The following is a 25,379-nucleotide window of genomic DNA, read 5'->3' on the forward strand; positions in this document are numbered from 1 at the left end:
AATTATGATTGGCCCACGGATACGTAGTACAAATTACGAAAAGATGACGTAATTTTTGTTTCGAGAGCTGATGACGTATGATAGCAAAATAAATAATGTCAATATTATTGACGACGATCATGATCAAGAAGAGGTTACTGAAAATATATTTAATTATATTCTAGCTAGGTATTGTAGGTATAGGCCTACTAGATTTTCCATTTATCGGAAGAGTGAACACATATTTTAAGGTTGGTGCCGTTTTGATGACTTAAATATGATTTGTGGTGAATTTAAGTTGATTTATTTTCCACTAGCCTACTCTACTAGCTAGGCTAGGCCTAGCCTCTACTACTAGGTAGGGCCTAGCCTAGCCTATAGGCCCTAGGGTAGGGGCCTAGCTAGGCTAAGCCTTGCTAGGCTAGATAGAGGGGCGTCTCCTAGCCTAGTAGTAGGCCTATATGGTAGGACTAGCTAAGCTAGGGACCTAACAGGCCTATATAGGCCATACATAGGCTCCTGCCTAGCTAGGCTGGGCTGGCTTTTAGTTAGAGGATGTCAGATGAAATCGGTCGCGTCTGAAATCGGTCGCGTTTGAAATCGGTCGCAATAAAATCAACTTTCGGTATTTTGTATGGCGCGCCGCTAGAGCTATACGTTTAATGATATCGGTCGCGTTTGAAATCGGTCGCGCTATTTTGTATGGGACGCACTACGATACATTTTTAATGAAAACGCTAATTATGTTTTTAGTTAATTTTGAATATAGAATTTCTAACTAATACTATTAACATTTTGTTTACCTCAATCGTTATTATTTTTTTAGTACAGTAGGCTTAAATATAAATATTTATCTCATTATTTATAAATAATTTGTGTTTTCATTTTATCTTACAGGTGTCAATGAATAATTGTAATGTGTTCGTTTAGAAAATCGTTTTAAAAAGTGTTATTGAATATTGTTTAAGTTTTTGAAAAGATTAGCATGCCACTGTTTAAAGTTTTAAAAATGTTGAATTAAACAAGTAGACGCGCCTATTGCGTATTTTTTTATCACAGTTAATTACGAAACTAGTTCTATACCTGCAAGTGGATACCAGCTCAATGAGGTTTATGCAATAAAGGAAGATGATGTATGACGATGATTTTTACGTTCGATATCCGCTACTCTTACGTGAGCATGGTTTTAGGATAATACTAATAAAATAATATGCCGTTATATATCACTCTAAACTGTACAATGATAGGCCTAGTGATTATTATAAATGTATAGAAAATATATAGAAATAAAAGATATTCAAATTAAAAACTATAGTATTGCCGAGGTATATACGTAAATTATATACATCATTTCACCATGGAACTAGGTTTCACAAAACACGTGCAGGCCTATAGATGTTTTAAACGTATGGTTATTAGTAATAGGCCTATTATACGTCATCTTTACATGTCCATGGACAACGATCGCCGTACGTGTTTTGTCCATGATTTGACACACTAGTGCATGTTTTTTTTAAAAGGGAATCCCCGTCAGCAAAATAACGTGCAGTTAACGTCTGCATGATCATAGAAGGCGCATCCACGATATGATTAATGGCCTATTTCGGGGTTTATTTCAGTAACTCGCCTTTTAACGATCCGCATATAATAATCATTTTTTACTAGAAAATATTTTAGGCCTAAACATTAGAAATAAAAATATACACGTGATTTGCCTCAACAATATTCATTATAGGCCTAAACTTAATATTATCCTACATAACGTACGGACATAAATAAAATAGAAATTAAAATACGGTAAGGTAATCCAATAGTAAGTTTTTAACGACATGGATATGATATATCTGCCACAGTATGCATAAGTATAAAAATGGATACGCTGGCTTTACGGGCTATATATTGTTTGATTAATAAAAGACACAGACGTATATTCTCTATATAATATATTAATTACACAGTGCATAATAAAATAGAGGTAAATTATTATATGCCTAATAAAATATTTAAACGTGTTTAGAAATGGCCATTTAGAAAAGACACAGTCCTTCTTCTCCGAGACATGTGAAATAAAAAAAAAATGATAATAAATATTTATTAACCAAAATAAAAAATATCCACATAAATAATCTAGTTCCTAAAAAATATCAATTAAATAAACTATATAAACGAAGAAAATGTATATCCCGCTAGCATGCATCTCGCTCCATACAAAATAGCGCGACCGATTTCAAACGCGACCGATTTCAAACATATAGCTCTAGCGGCGCGCCATACAAAATACCGGAAGTTGATTTTATCGCGACCGATTTCAAACGCGACCGATTTCAGACGCGACCGATTTCATCGTAAACCAGTTAGAGCCTACTAGCTAGGCCACTACTAGGCTATTATAGGGAACGTAGGTTACGTCTGTGTCCTCTATTTTATATGCAACAAATTACGTAAGGAAAATTTATTATTAATAAACATTCAGTTTACTATTATTATTATTATTATTTTTATTACATACAGTGAACATTTATGATTAATAAGCCCCGAAAGGCAATCTCATCAGATTCATTATCCATTATAAATCGCAAATATTTCGTAAAAATTAAGACATTATTCGATCAATTAATTAGGCTATTGCTCTCTGTAGATAGCCTATTGTTATTGTCAAAAATTTCATTTTTTCTGCTCATTTTTTGTTTGCAGCAGATCTAAAAAACGGCGGTAGCAGTTATGTTGTAACTTGGCCAGCAGATGCATGTATATATGTCAATTTTCTTCCAATTTTCAATAATGTTATTATAATAATAATAATAATAATAACTTTATTTGAACAGACGCTTTTAGAACAGCGGCACACGTTTTATGACGGTGCGTTCATAAGTTTAAAGAAAAAGAAAAGGAAATGAATTATACAATAGTTAATTAACAAATTAAAGTATGAAAATAAACTTTAAGATCAACGAATACAGTAAACACAAATAGTAATTTTAAAAGATTTACAGAGATGTACACCAGTCTTTCTCTGCAACATTAAATACAATATATAGTGAAAATTAATAAACAAAATTATAAAGCAACAATGCAAATTAGCTCTTTTTTAACTCGGATCTTTTTTTCCAGGCAACTTTAAGGAAATTCTTACAGTATTTGTCAAATGCTGTCAAGACAGCTTTACTAGGATCCAAGTTAATATCTCCCCCTAAAACTATAGTAGTTTTTTCATTAACATCAGCATTTATAAAATGTTCCCATGTTGCAGACTCATCCAAATTTTCAAGGTCATTATTTAGCTTCACTAATTGGATCTCCCTTATAGCATTAAAAGCTTGGCAATTAAATAAAAAATGCTGTACATTTTCTATTTCACCACTCTGACATATAGTGCAGTGGCCCGGCCAGATATTTCTTTAGACCATTTACAGGTTCGTCCATCTAGAGGTAAAGTGTTGGATCTTAATTTAAATTTTAAGCTTGCACCTGTGAAATTGGTTTTATCAAGAAGATAACTCTCAAGGCTAGGACTTTCTTTTAGTTTGGAGTAATCTTCAAGGGATGACTTTTGGTTTATATTATTTAACCAATCCAAAGTGTATGCATCTGCAACATGGTCATCTATGGTTTTAACAGAGAATGAATTAAAAGTATAATTTTCAGTATCAAAAACTTGTTCAAACATATTTAAGTCTTGGCATTTATCTAAAGTTTCTTTACATAAAGCTAAAAAGTTGTATTTTAATCAAAATCACTGTTGAGTTGAAACATGCAATGGAGTGAAATATTAGGCCATCTATTTACATTCATATTTATAACACATTTGAGGTATTTGATTTTAGTAATTTCATGTGTTTTTGATAATGGACTCCATCCTAAATCACCATATAGTGCTTGTTGCGGTGTGCATCTCGGAGCTTTTAGCAGGAATGTTATTACTCAAAACATTCTCCTTCAGACATATGAACTTTTTTTTTATTTGAAAAGTTCATCATATTCAAACAATTAAATAAACGTGAGTGGTGTAAAATAAAAAACTAGAAAGCCACTCTAAGAGTGCATACCTCTGCCTACTGTAAAATTCATCTACATCAGATTTAGTCACTGGAAAGTGTGTGTCTTAATGCTGTGTGTGATTTAGGCTAATTTCACTACAAGCATGTGTATGTGAGTTTGGTGTAAAGGTTATGTAACCCACCTTTCAACTAACAATAGCTTCAGCCGACTAACAATAGAAACAACTCGGTAACAACCAGACACTTTTTAATATGATATAAAAATGTAAAAATAAGGTTTTTAAAAAAAAGTAACCTTATGAGTGTATGAAAAGCTATAATTTTTAATAGTTTGGAAAATATTATAATTGTCAAGAAGGTGCATGGTTCTTAAATAAAAAAAAATGTTGTTTTTTGGTAACATATTTAGTTCTTTAATTCTAAAAAGAAATGACAAGTATAAATTGGGATTTAGTTGTCTGTTAGTGTTATAGGATTTAAGTAAACCTCATTGTTTTATTTTAAATATCATTATTTTAAATGGAAATATGTATATATCTCATAATTTTTTTACCACTTAAATATCCTGAAAGTATAACAGTAGCTTGATATCATACATGTTAAGATTGCTAAAAGTTGAAAAAAAATATCGTGGAATTGCCCAAATCAAATTCTTGCCTCTTGTACAAAAATGAAGTTTTTTGGACAAGTAGTTCTCGAGAAAATACAATTTTAGTTTACTTGTTACTTTAAGACTGCTCACTGGCTTTTGAAATTTCTGTCAATCTTTTAACACTAGCAAGCCTGAAAATAATTTTAAAAAGTGGTCCAGAATTGGGACCGTGGTCCGGATTGCCTCCAAATTTTTGATCGAATCTGATGTGGGATACTCTTTGTGGATGTATTGTTGTATCTATCAATGATTACAACTTGATTAGAAAACTGTTTGATGTACAGTAGACTACAGTACATATTTCTCCATAATTTGATCATACAGTATGTATCTCCTTTCTTTCATTCTATTCTTTTAAGTTCAACACTCTTTGGTTTGTCAAGTTACGAATTGGTGAAACTTACATAATAGCTGAGGACACAAACATCCTTGTTTTACTGTGTAATCGAATACAATCGAAAACTATTGGGTTGTTCATGAAATCTGAAAAAGCCAATTCAAAACATCTTTTATGGGACATAAAGGTTACTAGTGTTAAACTAGAGAGATCAGTTTTGCAGATTTTTGCCATTTCTTCACGCTCTTTGTGGATGTGATACCACCTCATCTATACAGCATCGGGAAAGGGATAGTTTTAAAGAAAAAAGAGTTACTAATGCAACACGGAGAACCATTTCTTTCAAGATATTCGAATCACGATACAATTAAGAAAGCTGGTGAAAGAGCCCTTGTTAATGTTAATTTGTATGGTGGATGTGAAGAAAGCAGTAATGACCTGCGCCATAAGAAATTCAATGAAAAAGTTTAAAAAAAACATTTGTAGCATAGATAACTAGGGTTTTTTATAAGGTATAATGAAATCAAATGTGCTATTCCGAATGTTTAGGGTCATATATTTAGGTTTATATTTGTGTTTAATACATTCTTATACAAAATACTTGATGGTTTACGAGATAATTATGGTCAAAAGTTTCAAATGGCAGCCATTTTAAATTTTTGCAAATTAGCTAATTTATAATGGGCAGATCAGGGTAGATTTTGCATATGATAATATCTACATATAGTTGAGCATGTTTCAGCAAAAAAACAAACTGTTGCAATTTTTTTGACTGAGAAGTCTATTTCCACTCATCTAGTATTGTAATAAAGTTTATTTGTATGTGTTAAATATATCTAACAGTACCCACACTCATCAATTCAAATGGCGACCAAGTGATTAATACGTATTTACAGTATTGTCAAAGTATTGCATCCTAAAGGTTTTAAGTTCTCCAAAGGCCCATAAATTTACATACTTGTGTTAAACCAAAGCAACAAAAAATAAATAAAAAACGATATTTGAATTTAAAACTATTTTAACGTTAGGCCTATACACAGTTTTTTGTTACATTTACAGTATTACACATTTTGAAAAATGTTGCAAAAGGTAAAAGTTATATGGACAAACAAAAACAGCATGTAAATCTTGACAACCACTCACTGGTCATCGAGGTAATTTTCAAAATGTGTAATCAAGCCAGAAATTATGTTTGACCATGCTAAATCAATTTCTGAAGTAACATTTTATGGACCTCACTTAAAGTGCATACTTACGAAAGTTGATGCGCAACAACTACATATTTTGTTAAATTATTAATCAGGCCCGTAACATTAACTTTCCCACATTTTTAACAAATAACAAATATGCATCCCACTTAAAATTTCTATGAATTTGCAAAATTTGCTCAAATCATATATTTGTTAAACTTATTATTATAATTGCTTTTCCTTTAGTTGCTTGAAAATATATCTGGATGTAAAAGCTGAGATTTCCTATGGCCATTGATCATGGCTGACAACTACAAAGAATTGTCAAGATCTGGCTGGACTGTTGTTAGTGATAAAGGGAGAGTATTTGTAAGTTAATTTATGTTTAATAGTGTGTGTATTAGTACACCTTCCTATGTACCAGAGTTGTCACTAGGTTACTTACAGTTGATTTCCCACAATACTATAAAGGTAACTAGACTTGAACTCGTCACTTCGGACGAGTTAGGTTATCCGCAGCGCAAAGGCCACGTGCACGTCATACGTTAGAATATTGCGCGCAGAAAAACGATTATGCCATTGAAATAATGTTAGTGCGCTCACTATTTTGTGTCACGTCAAAGTATATACGGTATACGCTATATTCTGTATACGTACTACATACAGTGCAGAATAGGTGAAAATAAGGGACCCAAGTTATTGACGCTTTTGGACATGATGACGTCATCACAATTTAAAAAATGGTAGATTATGCGAAAGAAAATTGATTGGCCTAGACAATATAACAAAATGGGGGGAAATGGAATACGGATAAGTGGAGATGCGCTCTATTAAATGTGATGAGCTATGCGAAAGAGACAAAAATCCTATATTTTATATTCGAGTGGCCATACGATGACGTCGCAATGTCCGGTTAGCCATATCGATGCATGATTTGATATTTACAACTCATCTACTTCCAGAATCTGAAATTTTAAAAATTTTCACCTCGGAGTTTAGAATCTATGACTTTTTAAAAAAAGGCATAATTTTCACGAATTTTTGAACTTTTTCATCAAAAACGCGCGCAAATTGTTCAATTCTACGTGCTCGTATGACGTGATTTTAAGTCGAAATTGTTTGAAAGTTGGTAAAATTACTAGAGAAGGCTGAAAAAACAAAAATCAAGCCAAAAAAAACATGTTTTTGCCTTACGTGCGCACGCGCACGTAAAAAAATTGCGCACGCGTGGGAATTCTTGAAATGCTCAAAATGACATGAAACGCGTAGAAAGTTGATTAGAAATGAATTTTGCGCATTTTGAAATTTTGAACGCGCGTGCGCGCGTAACTTTATATAAAACATGCCATTTTTAATCCATAGAAAGTTTGCGCATGATATAACTTAAATTTTCACCAAGTTTCAATAGAAAATGACTTTTTGTTTTTAATCTATGATCAATCATTGAAATTCATAAAATTGCGCGTAACTTACGCTGCGCAACTCGAAAATCAAAAAACAAAGTTTCTTGCACATCTACAGATATAGGTCAATCTTATGACAAAGTTATACAATCATTTGTTAGCCAGAATTAGAGATATGCTTGCAACAAAATTCGTGGAAAGAAAGAAGAATATAGAAAAAAAAAAAAAAGAAAAAAAAAAAAAAAAAAGATCCTGACAATAACAAGGGGTTATCCGCCAAGTGCGGATAACCAAATAGTACATGGTTTGGCAATAAAAAAAAAGAATAGTTCTTAGAAGAGAGAAAAAATGTGTGTTGTGTTTTTCCCAGGATGAGATCTAGACATATTAATTGTCACACTTTTACTCTAACCCATAGATTATGATTTAGTAGAACCAAAGAAAGCTTTCTAATAGGTATCAATGTCTGATCATTGAGTTCAACATTTTGTTTTTAAGTCATTTATTAAATTGATAAAAATCTCTCTTAATTAGGGATCAGAAAGTGATGACAGTGGTGAACAATCTGACTTTGTTGCACTTGAGAAAGATGTTGCACATTTTTATCACAGTAGTACCAGTATAAAAGTTGAAAGAGATGAACCAGATACTGACAAAAATGCAGATAATCCAGTATCTCCGCTAGATACAGAATCTTTGGAAGAATTCGATGAAGCAGAACCTTTAGAAAAGGTAGCAGGTAATTCTGAAGAAGTTGATATTACTGAGAATTATTCTCCTGCTGTTGTTAGATGCTCTGATGGCTTACAAGATCAGGTTGTCATAGTTCCTACTATTGAAAGAGAAATTTCAATCAGTGATGTCATTGAAGAAAATGTAAGAGCTCGATTAAACATCAGTCGATCTTACTCCTCATCTGCATCAAGCACCTTTACTAGTAGTTTCCTGCTAAAAGAAATACCCAATGGAAAACTTGGAATGGGTAGTGATAGCTCAGATACAAATGAAGATGGCAATGGTGTAGAATGTGGTGGCATCTCTGATAGACTACAAGATGTCTGTCTATCTAAACAAGTTTTTTCAGAGAACAATGAAAAAGGTAAGTCCTATATCATCTAGTTGATGTGAATAATTTATTCTTATCCATGAAACAAATCATGCCTGAAATTCTAAGTATTAAAGTTAACATTCATATTTCTTTCAAGAAGAAAGGGTGAGTGATTCAGACTCAGATTTTGAACATCTTAGTCAAGATGAAATTCCAAACAATGAAGGTGGTCAAGAATCTGATTCAATCGAACCAATAGGTCTTCTTAGTGAATTAAATTCAAGACTACTAAAATCTGAGGAAAATCTTCCTTTGTTTCCAACATCATCAGATGATTCAGACACTTCAAGACTATTTAATCCAGGAAGAGGACATAGAGGTACAGTAATCTTTATTAAAATTTGTAATAATAATATATTAGCAAGCAATACTGTGCCCTTGGCACATGCATAATCATCATCTACTATTCCCATAAACATTTTGCATATTACACTACATGTAATAGGTAGTTATTCATTTATTACTCATTTTTCGTCAACTATCAGGGATTAGAAAAAGAGTGTTGGCTGGCCGCTCCAGACACAGTTCAGCATCAAAAACAGCAGCAGCAGGAATAGACAAATCTAAAGAGAGGGATAATGCTTGGACAATTTGGATGGATCATGGTAGACTCCTATATTATATTCTATTACTTATAATTGCATTGGTCATTGGTTATTATATAGGTAAGTAAAAATATAAACTGTACAGTACATAGCTATTGATCAAATATAACAGAGTTCAGACATATCAAGGAGTGGAGTTGTGGCTTGGTGGTTATGATGCTTGGCTACCACTCCAAGGGTCCTGAGTTGAAGTCCTGTCACATGTCAGGATTTTTTCTAAGGACTAAATTACTCCACTCCCAAAGACTTGTAATAAGACTTTGTTTATGTAGAGCATCTTGTGTATACGTTTGCCTTGTGAACCTCTGAGGGTCCCTAATGATCAGCAATAGCTGGATGGATCACCCTCATTAAATATGGTTAAAAAAAAAAAATATGTTGTTTTGCATGGTCTTCTTGACAAGTACTAAACATATACATTCATTTTTGTTTTGTTTTTAATATTTTGACGATTTTCAGGGTCTTCGAAAATATTCAGCTACAAACAACACTTAGAACAAGGACAGACTCAACGACTACACACACTTCAAGATGAGTTACTTACTTGCCTCAAATCTGAAGAAATCCACAATGACAAAGGTGTATTAAATGAACACAAGATTCAAGATCCTGGTGTTACAGTAATGCCGACAAAATTTGACAAGAAACAGTTGTTAACTGAAGATGTGCAATTATTGTACAATAACGATATTGCTATGAAGAAAATGAATGCAGTTGGTGAAGATGATTGGGTGTTTGTTGAAGATGCCATTGGAAATAGTCATGGGAGCACAGATAGTGAAAATATTGCTATTAAAACTGAAGATTCCTTTGAAAAGAGCAATAAGAGTACAGAAAATGAAAAGATGACTATTGGAGAGGACTGGAAGGATATGGAAGATACCATTGAAAGTAGTAAACAAATGGAAGAAAATGAAAAGATGACTATTGGTGGAGGAGACTGGATGGATATAGAAGATGCCATTGAAAGTAGTAAACAAATGGAAGAAGATGAAAAGATGACTATTGGTGGTGGAGATTCGATGGATATGGAAGATACCATTGAAAGTAGTAAACAAATGAAAGAAAATGAAAAGATGACTATCGGCGGTGGCGATTGGATGGATATGGAAGATGCCATTGAAAGTAGTAAACAAATGGAAAAAAATGAAAAGATCACTATTGGTGGAGGAGACTGGATGGATATAGAAGATGCCATTGAAAGTAGTAAACAAATGGAAGAAGATGAAAAGATGACTATTGGTGGAGGAGACTGGATGGATATAGAAGATGCCATTGAAAGTAGTAAACAAATGGAAGAAGATGAAAAGATGACTATTGGTGGAGGAGACGGTATGGATATGGAAGATGTCATTGAAAGTAGTAAACAAATGGAAGAAAATGAAAAGATGACTATTGGTGGTGGAGATTGGATGGATATGGAAGATGCCATTGAAAGTAGTAAACAAATGGAAGAAAATGAAAAGATGACTATTGGTGGTGGAGATTGGATGGATATGGAAGATGCCACTGAAAGTAGTGATGAAAGTACAGATAGTGAGAAAATTACTGTCAGTAATAGAAACTTGATGGATAATGAAAATGTTATTAATGGAAGTATGGAACATGAAAAGATGGCTAGTGGTGGTGAAGAAACCTCTATTGATAAAATATCAAAATATGATAGACGACTAAGTGAACTGGAAGCTCATTACAAAGAAATACAAGAGTTATTTAAACAAAAGATGCTGCAACCAGATCATAATGTACAAGAACTCTATCAGAAAATTAAATCACTAGAATCCCAGCTTAAAATAGCATCTGAAGGTCTAGAATCTAGATATCAAGTAAAACCAGATAACAATGTAGATGACAGCTCTAGTGGAATTCCTACATCATCATTTGATGAAACAAATTGGATGAGTATGCTTTCCTTTGATAGTTTTAAAAAGAAATTTGATGGTACTGTTGGTAAACTAGACCCCAGTGCCATCTGGTTCTACTATGATAAAACGAAAGAAGTAATTGGTGTTGCAAATAAGGCTACTTTGGATACTATTGGCAAAGTTTATGATTATACAAAATCTGATGAATTTGTATCTAATATTGCTAACACCCAGAAAAATGTTAAAGAAACATTGAACACTGTCAATGAGGCTATGTATAGTCAATGGCAAGCAGTTAAAAAGTCATCAGAAGATATGTCCGACTATGTCAAAGAGACTGGTAAAAAGGCAAAGAAAACATTTAAAGAGAGATCTGAACAGGTAAAGAAAAAAATGTCAACAATGGATTTTGAAGAGAAGTGGCAAAAACTGAAGAATACATCACAAGGGATAATAAACAAAACAAAGTCAACCTTACATGATTTGTCAGAAAAAGTTCTCAATTACTCTCAATCTGATGAATTTCAATTATCTTTGGCCAAGACTAAAGACCGAATGTTAGAGACCCTAGATGAAGCCGTCAAAAACACAAGGGAATCGGTCAGTGAGTTAGGGGACACCCTGGCTGATACATGGTCAACTGTGAAATTTAGCATGAAGGATATCAAATCAAAAGCAACAGATAACTGGGAAGCTGTTAAAGAGAAAACTGGTTTTGGGAAAAAGAACAATTATAAAAAGAAGAAAGAACATCATAAAAGAAATAAGAAAGTACCTCATATGAATGAGAAAGAACACCTGAAACCATATAATAAAAGGAACAGAAATCAGGGAATGATACATAAAAATGTAGAAGTGGAATACGAACACCAAACTAATAAGAAAAAATCTTTAAAAAAAACCCTAGAAAGTATCGAGAATATGCATACATTACTAACAGGAAATTGGAGACAATTGTATGAAAAACATTTTACGATCAATTGCAGAGGTGACCAGGCATGTATGAACATTCAAAGAGATGATGCAGAAATTCTAATTCAAGAATTAATGAAATACAATAACTGGTTGCTGAAAAATAACTATAAAAAAGATGCAAAGAAAATTAAAATGTTCGTCAATGAACTTTGGCCTTTGGTAAATGGCAACTATGTTGATGACCAAATGCTGGAAGATCTGAAAGAAAGTTTGGGTGAAATTCTGAAAAGTATGAACCAAAGAGCACAGAAACACAGATTGCAATATCCAGAACAAAGTGACACTTTGAAAAAGAAGCAAAGAAAAGATGGACGTAAATTTGCAGGAGAAGGATTCCAAAGTGATGATGAGGATTGGTATTCGAAAAGGATGAAGGGGAGAGATAAAAACAGACATAACAAACCAGAAGAAGGAAATAACTATGATTGGTTCACACTGAGAGGTATAGAGCGTAAAAAGGCAAGACAAAGTGATGCATCAATAGACGGAGATTGGTTTCTGGAGAGAGGTAAAGACCGAGAAGACCTCCGGAGAGAGTGGGTATCAAAAAAAGAAACTGCTGATCGAGACTGGTACTTTAAGTGGACTCAATACAGGAGTGATATGAGGACTGGGATGTCTATGTGGGATCTTTATAACTGGTTTCGTGATTGGCATGATCACCGTTACCTCATGAGACACTAATATTTTCAATTTTTAGATAACATGATCATGTTATAACTAAATTGAAATGTTTATACTGTATTTAAATACACCATGAATCCCTTGAGATCAAGGGTAGCAACATTTTTATATAGTCATTGTGGTTCAACAATATTTCTGGTTTCAAAGAGGCATAAATTTATGATTACAAATATAGAGATTATATTTAAATAAATTGGGCAGGGGTTTGGTTTAGTGTTAAAATAGTTTTGATTTATATAAACAATTTTGACAAAATCGTGATCATACAGTGATACCATTGGTTAAAAAGTAAAATTAATATATAATTTATTATTATCTGTAATTATAAATTTTATTTATATTGAAGATTTATGGGGAGAAGCATTATGTATGTGTTGCCATAAAGTACATACAATAGCTTTAGGGGCTAGCTCAGTTTTCAAAATGTGTGTTATTTTTATTGTAATATATTAACCCCACTTAGTAAAAAAAAAAAGTGGTGCTATATGATTTTCTTGTAATGTTATAAAATAGGAAATCCACCACCATTTTCTTTGATAAAAAAGTATATAAATTGAAGGAACAATATTTTACAGAAAAATACTATTTTTATTAGTTGTCCATTGGCATTTACAAGTAATTTAAAATCAATAAATTTGCTATCTTATAACACGAAAAAAGTCCTGTAGCACCACTTAACTTTAGCACCACTTAATAAAAGTAACCCTCATTCTTTTATCAACGTTGTTGCAAAGGTTTAATTTTTACTATTTTCTTATCAAATAAATTTAAACAACATTAATTACATCAAACAGGCAAAAGAGATTCAAGGATAGCCCATGAAAGTCATTAGTTAAAATAGACTTATTTCCAATTGGGTTCTTTGAGAAAATATAAAAAATAACAAGATATAACAAATATAAATAATAACCAAAATGCACAAGTTAAAAAGCAGTATGTAGATATTTTGTTTGACTTGTTTTAGAATTCAATATATAGTTTGCTAGCAGGCTCTACTTGGCCAAAAAAACTTCAAGAAAAAAATAAATTTTATTACAGTTAGAACCCCTATGGACACCCCTATTGTAATATGAGGACACCCTATTACAGGGATACACTTGAGTGTACCAAATTGTATACCCCTATTACAGGGACTTACAGGGACACACTTGAGTGTATCAAATGGTATATCCTAGGGACACACTTGAGTGTACCAAATGGTATACCCCTATTACAAGGACACACTTGAGTGTACCAAATGGTATACCCCTTTACAGGGTTTTTTTGGTAGTACCTTTAATAAACTCTTAAAACACTTTCGGGACCCAACAAATTGTCCCCTTAATAGGAGTGTCCTCTCTATGAGTACATTTAAAGTTTATTGCTTTACTTAGTTTAATGTATATCACTAAGAATAGAAAACAGAAATGTTATTGAAAGGATTTTTTTTGTGTTGGAAAATAATGTGCATTAATTTTTGAAAATGTTAGAAATAAAGTTTTTCAATTTCTTTATTTATCCTGTGTGGGGAAATTTCATCAAGGACTGAAAAATACATTTTAAAAAATACACAAATCATATTTAAACGCAACGTCTTAAATCTACAGAATTCTTAATACTATATGACCCATGAGCAAATATATTTGCAACCTTTATTTAACAGTCTAATACTGTGGTTGCAACAAAACAATTTTGAACTCATGAAATAGGGTATGTTCCGGTGTTTTTAATATATATTTACATTTAGCTAAAATCTGTTTGTCACAGAAAGATGAAATATTTTGGTAATTTTTGTGTACATAGCTATTGATCAAATATAACAGAGTTCAGACATATCAAGGAGTGGAGTTGTGGCTTGGTGGTTATGATGCTTGGCTACCACTCCAAGGGTCCTGAGTTGAAGTCCTGTCACATGTCAGGATTTTTTCTAAGGACTAAATTACTCCACTCCCAAAGACTTGTAATAAGACTTTGTTTATGTAGAGCATCTTGTGTATACGTTTGCCTTGTGAACCTCTGAGGGTCCCTAATGATCAGCAATAGCTGGATGGATCACCCTCATTAAATATGGTTAAAAAAAAAAATATGTTGTTTTGCATGGTCTTCTTGACAAGTACTAAACATATACATTCATTTTTGTTTTGTTTTTAATATTTTGACGATTTTCAGGGTCTTCGAAAATATTCAGCTACAAACAACACTTAGAACAAGGACAGACTCAACGACTACACACACTTCAAGATGAGTTACTTACTTGCCTCAAATCTGAAGAAATCCACAATGACAAAGGTGTATTAAATGAACACAAGATTCAAGATCCTGGTGTTACAGTAATGCCGACAAAATTTGACAAGAAACAGTTGTTAACTGAAGATGTGCAATTATTGTACAATAACGATATTGCTATGAAGAAAATGAATGCAGTTGGTGAAGATGATTGGGTGTTTGTTGAAGATGCCATTGGAAATAGTCATGGGAGCACAGATAGTGAAAATATTGCTATTAAAACTGAAGATTCCTTTGAAAAGAGCAATAAGAGTACAGAAAATGAAAAGATGACTATTGGAGAGGACTGGAAGGATATGGAAGATACCATTGAAAGTAGTAAACAAATGGAAGAAAATGAAAAGATGACTATTGGTGGAGGAGACTGGATGGATATAGAAGATGCCATTGAAAGTAGTAAACAAATGGAAGAAGATGAAAAGATGACTATTGGTGGTGGAGATTCGATGGATATGGAAGATACCATTGAAAGTAGTAAACAAATGAAAGAAAATGAAAAGATGACTATCGGCGGTGGCGATTGGATGGATATGGAAGATGCCATTGAAAGTAGTAAACAAATGGAAAAAAATGAAAAGATCACTATTGGTGGAGGAGACTGGATGGATATAGAAGATGCCATTGAAAGTAGTAAACAAATGGAAGAAGATGAAAAGATGACTATTGGTGGAGGAGACTGGATGGATATAGAAGATGCCATTGAAAGTAGTAAACAAATGGAAGAAGATGAAAAGATGACTATTGGTGGAGGAGACGGTATGGATATGGAAGATGTCATTGAAAGTAGTAAACAAATGGAAGAAAATGAAAAGATGACTATTGGTGGTGGAGATTGGATGGATATGGAAGATGCCATTGAAAGTAGTAAACAAATGGAAGAAAATGAAAAGATGACTATTGGTGGTGGAGATTGGATGGATATGGAAGATGCCACTGAAAGTAGTGATGAAAGTACAGATAGTGAGAAAATTACTGTCAGTAATAGAAACTTGATGGATAATGAAAATGTTATTAATGGAAGTATGGAACATGAAAAGATGGCTAGTGGTGGTGAAGAAACCTCTATTGATAAAATATCAAAATATGATAGACGACTAAGTGAACTGGAAGCTCATTACAAAGAAATACAAGAGTTATTTAAACAAAAGATGCTGCAACCAGATCATAATGTACAAGAACTCTATCAGAAAATTAAATCACTAGAATCCCAGCTTAAAATAGCATCTGAAGGTCTAGAATCTAGATATCAAGTAAAACCAGATAACAATGTAGATGACAGCTCTAGTGGAATTCCTACATCATCATTTGATGAAACAAATTGGATGAGTATGCTTTCCTTTGATAGTTTTAAAAAGAAATTTGATGGTACTGTTGGTAAACTAGACCCCAGTGCCATCTGGTTCTACTATGATAAAACGAAAGAAGTAATTGGTGTTGCAAATAAGGCTACTTTGGATACTATTGGCAAAGTTTATGATTATACAAAATCTGTTAGTTAGAAATAAAGTTTTTCAATTTCTTTATTTATCCTGTGTGGGGAAATTTCATCAAGGACTGAAAAATACATTTTCAAAAATACACAAATCATATTTAAACGCAACGTCTTAAATCTACAGAATTCTTAATACTATATGACCCATGAGCAAATATATTTGCAACCTTTATTTAACAGTCTAATACTGTGGTTGCAACAAAACAATTTTGAACTCATGAAATAGGGTATGTTCCGGTGTTTTTAATATATATTTACATTTAGCTAAAATCTGTTTGTCACAGAAAGATGAAATATTTTGGTAATTTTTGCACATACATTTACAATTTTCACCAGCCAAGATCGATCTTTAAAGATGTATTGTCCCCCCAGAAAAAATAATTCTTAACTTTTTTTTTTTTTGAATATGTCATTTTAATGTCACAAAATTTAATAGTTATCCACTTTGTCAAAAAATTGGTTCGAAAAAAAATGTGTTTACATAAAAAACTGTAATTTAAAGCAAAAAATAAAAGTCAAATTGGCTGCCAGCCAATGGGTTTTTGGTTGAATTTAACCATTATTTTGTCATTTTATAAGTGAAAACATAAATTTTTCCGTTTTTTTTCTATGAAAGTGATAACTTGATTAAAACTACAAAATAATTTATTGAAAGTCTGATTTTATTAATCCGCCAAGGAGGTTATGTTTTTACCCCTGTATGTTTGTGTGCGTGTGCGTGTGTGTGTGTGTGTGAACAGCCTGGAGGCCACAGTTTTTATCCGATTCTCACCCCAAATTTGGCCACAATGATCTATGCCCCAGAATCTCAGACGAGTTCGAATTTGAGGGGAAAGGGTTAAGGTCAAAGTCACAACTAACAAAAAACTATTTTACTGCCTAGAGACCACAGTTTTTATCTGATTCTCACCAAACTTAGCCACAATGATCAATGACTCATCATATAATTGTGGTTACATTTTGAAGGGTCAGGGTCAAAGATCAAGGTCAAAAAAAAAATATAATAATAATAAAAAACCCTCAGCGGGACTTGAACCAGCGATCTCAACTGTGAGAGGCTGGATACATAACCATTACACTAAACGCTCATCCACAACTTTGTAGTGTGGCAGTTAGCCTATTTACACGTAGAACTAATAAAAAATATAAATCCAAAGGCAAATTACTGAAAAAATGACAATGCTGTGGGTATCAGTGGCTGGATCTCAATGGAGATACAAAATAAAAGCGAAAAGCTAAATCAAAACGTAAGTAAAACAGCCAGAAAAGTTAGCAGAGCTTTCGGGCAACACTAGCCCTTCATCAGTGCAAGTGAAGGAATTTGGATAACGTCATAGTATAAAGCTGGCAAGTGCTGCCTGGGTGGACAGGCAGCAGCATAAAAATATATATATATACTGTATATATATTTTCCGGGGACATTTTAATTAGATTGGTTGATATTCAAGCCGGTGATCTGGCACTGTGATATTCAAGCCGGCGATCTGGTACTGAGCAGTCTCAACGTAACAAGTAAACTGAAATTGCAGTTTCTCGAGAAATGCATGGTTATTTTAATTCGGCACCACTGTCTTAGGGAAATGATCAAGATCAGCTGATAAGAACATAACGCACTAATATTAAATAGGCCAAAAAATACAAACAATTTGTAATGTTACCTTGTAGTTACCTAGACTTGTGTGCTATTTAAAAGAGGAATATTTATTTTTTATGCGTATCAAGATATTTCTTTTGTGATTTTTTAATTAGTTTCATTTTGACATTTGTTCTCTGCTAAAGTTAATTAGATATTTATAGTCATGTTAAGAATAAAAATATCCTCTTACACGACCATGAAAACGCGTAGTGACCGCGCAGAGTCACAACAAACCTCTTTGCTGTACCTGTTTGTCTGTATTTGTTGACTGCTGTACTATTTTGTTGGCTGTATATTTTGTTTGCACCTGTTGGCTGTATCTTTAGGGTAGGTGTACCCGTTAGCAGTTACGACAACAAGAAACTACAGAAAAGAACTTGAAAAGACAAGCCCTGGACAAACATGCAAAACAGACAAAGAGGGCAAATGACGCACCAGAAGTTACTGAGAAACGTCGTACTTCAAACAGATTGCAGATGCAACGTCAGAGAGCAGAGATGCACCACCACAAGCTACCGAAAAACGGCGTGCATTAAATAAATTGAACATGCAACGTCACAGAACTGAAGAATCACCAGAAGCTACCGAAAAACGGCGTGAATCAGTGAGATTGCAAAAACAAGTAAGCATAGCACAAGAGACTAAGCTGCTCAATCACGTCGTGATTCAATGAGATTTAATATTCAAAATAAAAGAAATATTGAAAGAAATCAACAAATTACTATTGATAAAAGTGCTGCTAATTTCTTTTCAAAAATATCTGAAGGACCAATTTATATTTGCTGCTCGTGTTATAGGCTCCATTACAGATCATCTGCTATTCAGATGAAGGCTGAAAAATATTCATCGACTGAAGATATAAAAAAAATCATGGTAGCAACAACTGAAGTGCAGACTCATGGCAAATCCTGGATATGCAGCACGTGTCACAGTGCTCTAAAGAAAGGAAACGTTCCGACGCAATCATGGATCAATGATTTGGAATTAGATGATATACCCCTTGAACTGCAAGACCTGCGGCCATTGGAATCAAGTTTGATAAGCCAGCGTATCCCCTTTATGAAGTAAGTCGGACTAGAAGAGGCCAGAAAGCTATACATGGTAATGCTATCAACGTACCATCCAAGTTAATCTGTGGGCCTTGTTTGGTTCCTTTGTAATTTGGTACCCCAGTATTTTTTAGATATGTATGTCACGAACTCCTTTTACGTATGTTTCCGAGCGGTTGAAAATACTTCAGGAACTCCCTTGTGACATAAGAGTAAACACACAAAATCCACAAAGTTGTAAATTAACTCAAAAACAAAGCTTTAATTTCAATCAACTTCAACTTTCAACAATCCAGTAAGCACTTTAAACAACAGCTTCACAATAACTTTACAATATAATATTCAACCTCTAATCCAACCTCTAATCCAACAACCTTACAATAGTTTTACATCCCTTTATATACAAGATGTTCCTATCCTTCTAGATCATTCTTTATACTTCTTATTCTATTGGAATAAAGTTTCTATTAATAGCATACTGGAATGTTCCTGATTGTTCTTATTAATTATACATGGTTTCTTAAATCAAAACATCTTATTCTAGAATGTTCTTGTAGATACTAAGTTACTGTATCTGTTAGGAATGGTAATTTATTACAATGTAATAAGTGAATGTTTTGAGGTTTTTTGTTCATGTATGTTTTCTAATTTCATGGTACGATATTTAATTTAAAGTAAATGTTAAATTAGATGTTTCTATTTTTATAGCAATTTTAACTAATTTTTATATATTTGTCTTTGACTGTCGTTTTGTAATATATTTTTATATACCGAATAAATGAATAAATAAATAAATTACATGTACGAGTACATTCGACCGAAGAAGGTGATGGAAGCACTTCGTTGGTTAAAACACAATAATCCTCTATATAAAGAAATTACAATCTGTCACGACTAGGAACACCAGTGGCAAAAAAACGATGCAGACTTATGGCAAGTAATTACTAAGCCATGAATGAACAGACGGGAGAAAATCCCCACACTGTATTTTATAACTCTAGTAGCTGTGGTAACTCAAGTCCAGCCACAATTGAAAACTTGCCTGAATGTTTATCTGTTAACAATGACTACTTGGTGTTGACACAATTAGCAAAGAGACACAATATGAAAATTCAAAACGTGCCTGCAGATGACAATTGTTTTTTTCATGCAGTATCTATGTCTCTTCATGCAGCAGGAATACAGACTATTAGTGCCACAAAAATGCGGCAGATGCTAATACACTTCTTAGATACAACAGACTTCCGCGAGGACTATATTTGTTTTTTACAGATTCCCACAAGTGTTTCCGACGATGAAATTTCTCTTGAAATGCTGACACTACAACAACATCAGCAGCTCGAGTATTATATCGAAGGCCTAAGAAATGGTGAATGGGCAGATAACCTAGCAGTCCAAGGTGTTGCTGACATGCTTAATATCAACATCAATGTGATAAACACTATCACACCTGATTGGATGCATGATGTGCATCCTCGGCGATGTAGAAGTGACAGCACGATAACTATCGGTCTGATTGGAGAGCTGCACTATGTAGCACTGGAAAACGCTGACACAGATTTACACTTAGAACAAGAACAATCAGAACCTCTCAAGACAAGATAACGAACTGAAGATGAAAAAGATGAAATTAGTTTTGAACATAACACTAAATTACGAGGTATACCCTATGATACCCTCCTACAAGAAGAACAGTTTTTTGTTGACGAAGACAGCAACTTCTCTGTAGCCCCAGGAGAGAACCAAAAACCATGTGCTTTAGCTAAATGACAAACTGTTTAAAGAGATGTCTAACCCCACAAAATATCCATTTGGACGTGGTGGGTTAAAAGAAAAACGAGGAAAAACATTGACAACCAGGAAGTACTTTAATCCGAGACTTCTTCACAAGGATGGTCGTTTTGCTCAAGACATCGACTACCTTTTGGCTGCCCAATATACAGTAGAGGCGAAACAAGTCAATGATAACCTTCAAATTTCTCTGAGACAAAGTCGTGGGAAAACATTTCAAAACCGAACATGTTGGCTTAATAAAATGCACTGACACTGTACAAGCAATGATTCGTACAGATACAGCTTTTCTAAAGAACATTCGCGGATCTCCACCATACTGGAATTCTGTGATGCTAGACTTGCTAGCAATGGTTCGACAATTAGGCATACCAACGTGGTTTATAACACTTTCAGCAGCAGATATGAAGTGGCCTGAGGTTATTCAGAGCATTGCCTTTCAGTACGGAAAAACTCTGACGCCTAATGATGTCAAAAGCATGTCATGAGAAGAAAAGTGCAAGTGGTTGCGTTGTAACCCAGTAACAGCAGCACGTCAATTCCAACACCGCCTTGATATATTCTTTAAGGAATTTATAGGGGGAAAAGCTAATCCCATTGGTCAACTACAAGACTATAATATCTGTATCGAATTTAAAGCTCGTGGGTCCCCTCATGCGCATACAATGCTTTGGATAAAAGATGCCCCAAAACTAAAAATACTGATGAAGAAGTTGCCGCTTTTATTGATCAGTACCAGATGTGTGCCATACCAGATGAGAAAGAGTGTGAATTGAGAGAGTTAGTTCTCTGTGTACAAAAACATGTACACTCTTCTACTTGCAGAAAAAGTGGGTCTTGCAGGTGCAGGTTCAGGGTACAGAAAGTAATGGAAGAGAAAGAAATAGCAGAAAATATATCTCTTGAATGTCTGCTTCAAAAAGATGAAGTGTAATTGCATTGCTATCAACATTATCTTCAGCTCATGAAGTCAAGGCAACAGGTTATATTGCAGCGTCAGTCTGCTCAGAGATGTATAAATCAATATAATCCAAAGATCTTGCAGACATGGCAAGCAAACATGGACTTACAGTTTATAACAGATCCATACTCTTGCATAAAATATATCACTAGTTACATGATGAAAAGTGAAAAGGCCATGAGTGAATTGCTTAGAAACGTTGCAGAAGAATGCAGAGGTGAAGATATTAGGGCCAAGCTAAAAATGGTTGGATCTGCTTTTCTCAATAATCGAAAAGTTAGTGCCCAGGAGGCTGCATATAGGCTGCTGTCGCTACCCTTGAAAAAAGCAAGCAGAAAGGTATTTGAATTTGAATTTTTTTATTTGGTAATCCAAAGTTTAAAACAATAATATATAATACAATTGCACTGATAAACAGGCCTTGATTGATTACGAGGAATGCCAAGAAAAGTTAAAAACTTATTTCCACTTGGGTCACATAACAATGAACTGATAAAAAGTACACAAACATTACAAAAAAAAAACATCTTACATTTATAGAATCCTAAAACAATAGTATAGTATATAAAAGTTAAAAATTACAATTTATCTTACAATTATTTATTCTGAATTTACAGGTAGTGTTTGTATTGTCAATACTGCCCCAAAGGAGAAACGAATTTGCCTACTAAAGCCAAATAGTATCCTGCAAAATATGAATGATGATGATGATGAGAATATTTTTTGCACATCCATGATTGACAGATACGTCGCCCGTCCAAATGAACTAGAAAATATGTCCATGGCCGAGTTTGCAGCTACATACACTACATCTATCAGAGGTGGTTCAGACGAAGCAGCTAATGATATTACAGATATTTTTGATGTTAGTGATATCAACAAAGCTGGGACTCGCAATGTATATGATAAATGTAGTTATCCCTCAATAATCACATTAAAACACAGTCTAGGACACATGAGTAAGCGCAAAAGGCACTGTGTCATTAGGTTCCACAAAGGAAAGTCAGAAGGTGAAGAAAAGTACAGAAACCTGCTTATGTTGTATTTTCCTTGGCGCAATGAAGATGTCGATTTGAAGGTCGATTTTTCCTCATTCAAAGAACATTTTATGCATGTGAAGGATATCATCCATAAAAATGAGAATACTGAAGCGATAGACAGAGCCTTTGATGACCTGCAGCAGAATAGGCCTTCAGAAGATATTTGGGATGTTGTTTCAACCAAAATTCGGTATCAGCAAGCTGAACAGGAAGACGAAGGAGTAGTTCAAGAAAGACATGTGCCAGAAAACAGCCAAAATGTAAATATTGACCTGGATGAAAGACCCACCACTTCAAATAGGTCCGAACTTCATGCACGCTTTTCAGCTGAACTTGGTGAGGTTCTGATGAACCCTCAAGAAAACAGAGCTATGATGAGATCATTAAACACGAAGCAGATGGAATTTATGACGTTTCATCGAAAGTGGTGTAAAGACGTTGTTTTTTCACTGAAATAGACAAGCCTACTCCAAAATACAGAATATTCCTAAGTGGACCTGGTGGAGTAGGAAAAAGCCACATTATAAAACTGGTTCATTATGAAACAATGAAGCTATTAAAACCTCTATCAGGACATTTTGAGTCCGATGAACTTCCAGTTTTGTTAACTGCATTCACTGGAATAGAAGGGTTGACGCTGCACTCGGCTTTCAACTTTTCTTGTGGCCTCAATAGCAGAAAAGAATACCACCCAGCCAGTAGTGAGAAGCTCAGCACATTGCGGTCCAGGTTAGGAAAGTTAAACACATTCACCGTCATTTAAAAGACATTACTGGAACACCAGACCTAGAATCGCGGTTTGGAGGCTTAAGTATTCTGGCTGTTGGAGGTTTATTTCAACTTCAACCAATTGGTCAAAGCCATGTGTTTCCTTCAGATACCTATGCCAGGCTCCATGGCTCTCTGTGGAAGGAAAACTTTCACCTAATGGAACTGACAGAAAGCATGCGCCAAGTGAAGATCAAGTGTTCGCACAGCTACTGATGCGAGTCAGAACAGCCAGCTGCTCACAAGAAGATATAAAGTTGTTAAAATCTAGGTTAGTGTCAAAGTCAGATGCATCATATCCAGCCACAGCTCTTCATGTCTTTAAAACAAACAAAGAAGTCGATGAACACAACCAAGACCATTTAAAAAACTCCCAACTCAGGTGTTTTATATTCAAGCTATCGACAAGAAGAAAGATGTACACACTGGTCTAATCGATGTTGTTATATCAGTCAAGCCATCAGACACTGGAGGCGAGAGGTTGTATCTGTGTTGCTGTAGGAGCAAAAGTGATGGTGACCCTTAACATCAATGTATCTGATGGTCTGGCGAATGGAGTCTGTGGCACTGTTGTTGGCATTGAAACAACAGGGGAAACTGTTAATGTGATACTGGTGAAATTTGACAGAGAGCGTATTGGAAAACAAGCCATTGCTGACAGTCAGTACAAGAACACGTATCCAAGAGGTACAATTTCTGGCTGGCAGAAGCAGACGATCAGTAGAAGCTAAACGTACTCAATTCCCTCTTTCGCTAGCTTGGGGATGCACTATCCATAAAGTTCAAGGAAAAACCTTAAACAAGATCGTTGTATCCATGTCAGGTAAGAGCCGTTTATGCCTGGCCAAGCTTATGTCGCACTCAGCAGAGTCAAGACATTACAAGATGTATATCTTGGATTTGATGCAAGTGCCATTCGGGTCAATCTAGCAGTGCTTGAAGAAATGGATCGTCTTAGAAGCAATCTGGTGGAAAACACTGAGCTTCATTCTACTCAAGTTGCTCTTCAATCTATCTTAAAGATCCGACTTCTTAATATACGATCCTACCTAGAACATTTTGAAGATTTGAAATCCGATCATATGGTTTTTCCAACTGATGTGTTCTGTTGTGTAGAGACATTTCTGAAAAATGGACATAACCTTAATGACAGTCAACATATACTTCCAGACGCAATGTGCTTCAGAGCTGACAGACCTTCTACACAGGGACGAGGAGGTGGTGTGATGACATTAGCTGTTCGGAATGTTGCACCTTTCGAACTTAAATTATCTGCAAAACGGTTTGAATATACAGCTATATCTATTTCCAAAGCTTCTACATATGTCAACCTAATTACTGTTTACAGGCCGCCATCATGAGTCCTGTAACATTTACCAAGCTCCAGGACCTAATTAGGACACTCCAAAAAGACATCCTAACTGTCATTCTGGGAGACTTCAATTTTGATCTTGTGAACAATTCAAATCATTCCATTTTACAAGTTATGAATCAGTTGGGGTTTTACCGGCATGTTATTGTTAAAACACCACCAACAGACTACGGCTCCCTTTTAGATCACGTCTACGTCAACCAAGAAGA

At 34.3% G+C, this 25,379-nt stretch overlaps 1 protein-coding gene across 2 annotated transcripts; it reads left to right on the forward strand.

Annotated features, from left to right (window-relative positions):
• Positions 1-87: 87 nt before the first annotated feature.
• Positions 88-14,941, forward strand: LOC140050924 (uncharacterized). Of its 2 annotated transcripts, none has more exons than XM_072095926.1 (6): positions 88-230; positions 6,403-6,525; positions 8,094-8,658; positions 8,765-8,986; positions 9,153-9,332; positions 9,732-14,941. In XM_072095926.1, the coding sequence occupies exons 2-6, from the start codon at positions 6,457-6,459 to the stop codon at positions 12,794-12,796; spliced, it is 4,101 nt and encodes a 1,366-aa protein (XP_071952027.1). In that variant the 5' UTR covers positions 88-230; positions 6,403-6,456; the 3' UTR covers positions 12,797-14,941. The 2 variants fall into 2 exon arrangements, with proteins under 2 accessions (XP_071952027.1, XP_071952028.1); XM_072095927.1 differs by having other exon boundaries at positions 8,768-8,986.
• Positions 14,942-25,379: the final 10,438 nt, after the last annotated feature.

Source organism: Antedon mediterranea, chromosome 6 (assembly GCF_964355755.1).
Source record: "Antedon mediterranea chromosome 6, ecAntMedi1.1, whole genome shotgun sequence".
NCBI lineage: Eukaryota > Metazoa > Echinodermata > Crinoidea > Comatulida > Antedonidae > Antedon > Antedon mediterranea.

Excerpts from the sequence above, each read along its gene's own strand:
- LOC140050924 (XM_072095926.1), top strand. The coding sequence starts at position 6,457 with ATGGCTGACAACTACAAAGAATTGTCAAGATCTGGCTGGACTGTTGTT. Across the intron at positions 8,659-8,764 it reads TTCAGAGAACAATGAAAAAG|AAGAAAGGGTGAGTGATTCA; the intron begins GTAAGTCCTATA and ends ATTTCTTTCAAG. Across the intron at positions 8,987-9,152 it reads TCCAGGAAGAGGACATAGAG|GGATTAGAAAAAGAGTGTTG; the intron begins GTACAGTAATCT and ends GTCAACTATCAG.